The sequence below is a fragment of the Eurypyga helias genome, unplaced genomic scaffold (genome assembly GCF_000690775.1).
Source record: "Eurypyga helias isolate BGI_N326 unplaced genomic scaffold, ASM69077v1 scaffold30327, whole genome shotgun sequence".
NCBI classification, from domain to species: Eukaryota; Metazoa; Chordata; class Aves; order Eurypygiformes; family Eurypygidae; genus Eurypyga; species Eurypyga helias.
The window spans coordinates 3,569-5,781 of NW_010264118.1; the positions used below are offsets into that span (position 1 = coordinate 3,569).

The window sequence follows — 2,213 nt, forward strand, 5'->3', positions numbered from 1 at the left end:
AGCTCGGGAGGCACGGGGACCGCAGACCCCAAGCAGGGCAGGATGCTCCATCTGTCCCTGGGGCTGCTGAAGGTGACCCCCTGCTTTGGGGGGAAGTCAGGCCTCGTGGCACGGAGGGGGACGGGGAGGGGGGATGCTGGTGATGTCCCGCACCGCATGGCACCCTGGTACCCACAGCCACCCGCTCCCTCCCCACACGGGAGCCTGGTGCGAGCCGAACCGGGCCGCTGTGCCCTTGCCGAGAGCCGAGAGCCCTGCCCGAGCGCTCAGGCTGAGTTTCTTGGTGACCCTGGCCAGTCTCCTCTCCCTCCTAGGCCACTTCGCGTTTTTAAAACTCATTAAATACAACTTTTAGCACTAGAAGTTTCCCGCGTCCGGCTTAACCACGGGCTCCGGTGATGGTGGCAGAGGAGGGGTCCCCAGAGCAGAGCTCAGAGCTGGCGCATCCCCGCCTTGTCTCCCCCCACATCCCCATCCTCCCGCCTCCACACAAGGAATGAAGAGGCTGAAACCACCGATCCCAGCCTCCCTCTCCATAATAAAAGGATTATTCAGGCAAGGGGAGAAGGAAGCCCCAAAGCCAGCAGCATAATCCCCTTCCCTTATGACTTCGGCTTTTCTTCTTAAAAGTTACTAAAACTGAACAATATTCCCAGTTTGCATCTGTCGGAAGCGTGGGATGAACCTGCAAACGGACAGAAGGAGGGACACACGGCTCACCCAGGAAGGCAGAGGGGGAGACGGTGCCGTTGCTCCTGGCCACCATGACGCTGATGCCCGTCTCCACGAAGGGCACGGAGAAGTCCACGATCTCGGAGCGCTCCTCGTTGATGGTGAGGGAGCCGATGGCCATGTCCGCCCGCTGGTAGTACACCTGGGGAGGGGGCAGGTGGTCTCGGCATGGGCAGATGGACCCAGGCCACCTTCCTCATCTCCAGCATTTCCAACCTTAACTTTTGAAGGTGTTTGTTTTTTTTTTAATATTAGCTTCTTAAATGACCAGCGACACAAACACAACCGGTTGTGGGGGTGTAAATGTCCGGCTGACTCCCTCCCCGTTCTCCTCCATCAAGCCTTGCCCATAAGCTCCCTGCTGAGTCCCCTCGCAGATGCCCTGACCCCGTCTCCAGGAGGGAACCCCCAGCTTGCCCCGAGCGAGCAGTGCCCCCCAGGGAGAGCCGAAGATGCAGAATCCGAGCCATGCCCACCCCTACCTCACCAATCATGCCGTTCCAGACCCCGCGGACGATCTTGCCGTGTTTGCCGTTGGTCACTAGGTAGAGGTCGTAGGAGAACTTCACCGCCTTGGCCAGCTTCTTCAGGATGTCGATGCAGAAGCCCTTGCAGCACAGCTTGGTGTAGGGATCCACGAGGCCGTCGCCACTGAAAACACATCGGGAACAACGGGTTGGACCAACCAAAGCACCCTGCAGCTCCCCTGGACACCACGTGCCCGGGTAGCAGCGGCCAAAATCGCTGAGCTCCGTCCTCGACGCTCACCTCTGGGAGGAGTTGGTCTGCTTGCGGCAGGGCACGGTGTTGCGCACACAGACGCCGGTGCTGGGGTCTGTGTTCTCCACGATGACGAAGGGTCTCTCTTCCAGCGTGGCCACCGTCAGGTGGCGGTTATCGGCCACAGGCTGCAGGAAGGAGCCGTAGCGAGGCCATACCGGGTACTTCATGTGGATGATGCCTTTCTCCCACTTGCCCACCTGTCCCCGAGGGAGACCACGCCGTCACCCCGGTGAGGGGGTCTGCGGACCACAGGCGGTCCCTTGCCCATCGTCCCCACATCTTCAGGGCTCATTTCTCCCACAGTATCATCAGGCTGGAGCTCAGCCGTGGGGAGACCCATCTCACCAGCCTTTTCCCCACGCACCCACTGACCATGGGGTGAAGTTTTTCTTCCTGGGCCCCAAGCACTGGGTTTGGGTGAGCACAAACCTGGCCAAACTTCACCCAAGGTACTTTTAAATTAGGAAAAAAACCCCAACCCTCCATGCAGCTTTTTTCAGGTCTAGGTGTTTGGCTGCTCTTCTCCACAGCTGGATTTTGGCCTCTTTTGGAACATTTCAGCCAAATTGCAGGGGAGAAAAAGCAGTTCTTGGCAGAGCTTTGGTGCTCAGCGTTGCCGCAACCCCCGCTATGCCACCATGGGTACTTTTAATATCAGCCATGGGTTTCACATGGGACAACCCACCCCAGGGTGGGAC

At 59.1% G+C, this 2,213-nt stretch overlaps 1 protein-coding gene across 1 annotated transcript in view; it reads right to left on the reverse strand.

Annotated features, from left to right (window-relative positions):
* GRIN2C (glutamate receptor, ionotropic, N-methyl D-aspartate 2C) overlaps window positions 1-2,213 on the reverse strand; it is a gene marked incomplete at its 3' end in the record, with an annotated part of 9,099 nt that overhangs the window by 3,564 nt on the left and 3,322 nt on the right. The window contains exons 4-6 of the mRNA XM_010156303.1: window positions 1,501-1,712; window positions 1,215-1,383; window positions 721-874 (exon numbers count right to left, since the gene is read on the reverse strand). Coding sequence (XP_010154605.1) covers window positions 721-874; window positions 1,215-1,383; window positions 1,501-1,712 — 535 coding nt within the window. The remainder of the gene's footprint in view (window positions 1-720; window positions 875-1,214; window positions 1,384-1,500; window positions 1,713-2,213) is intronic.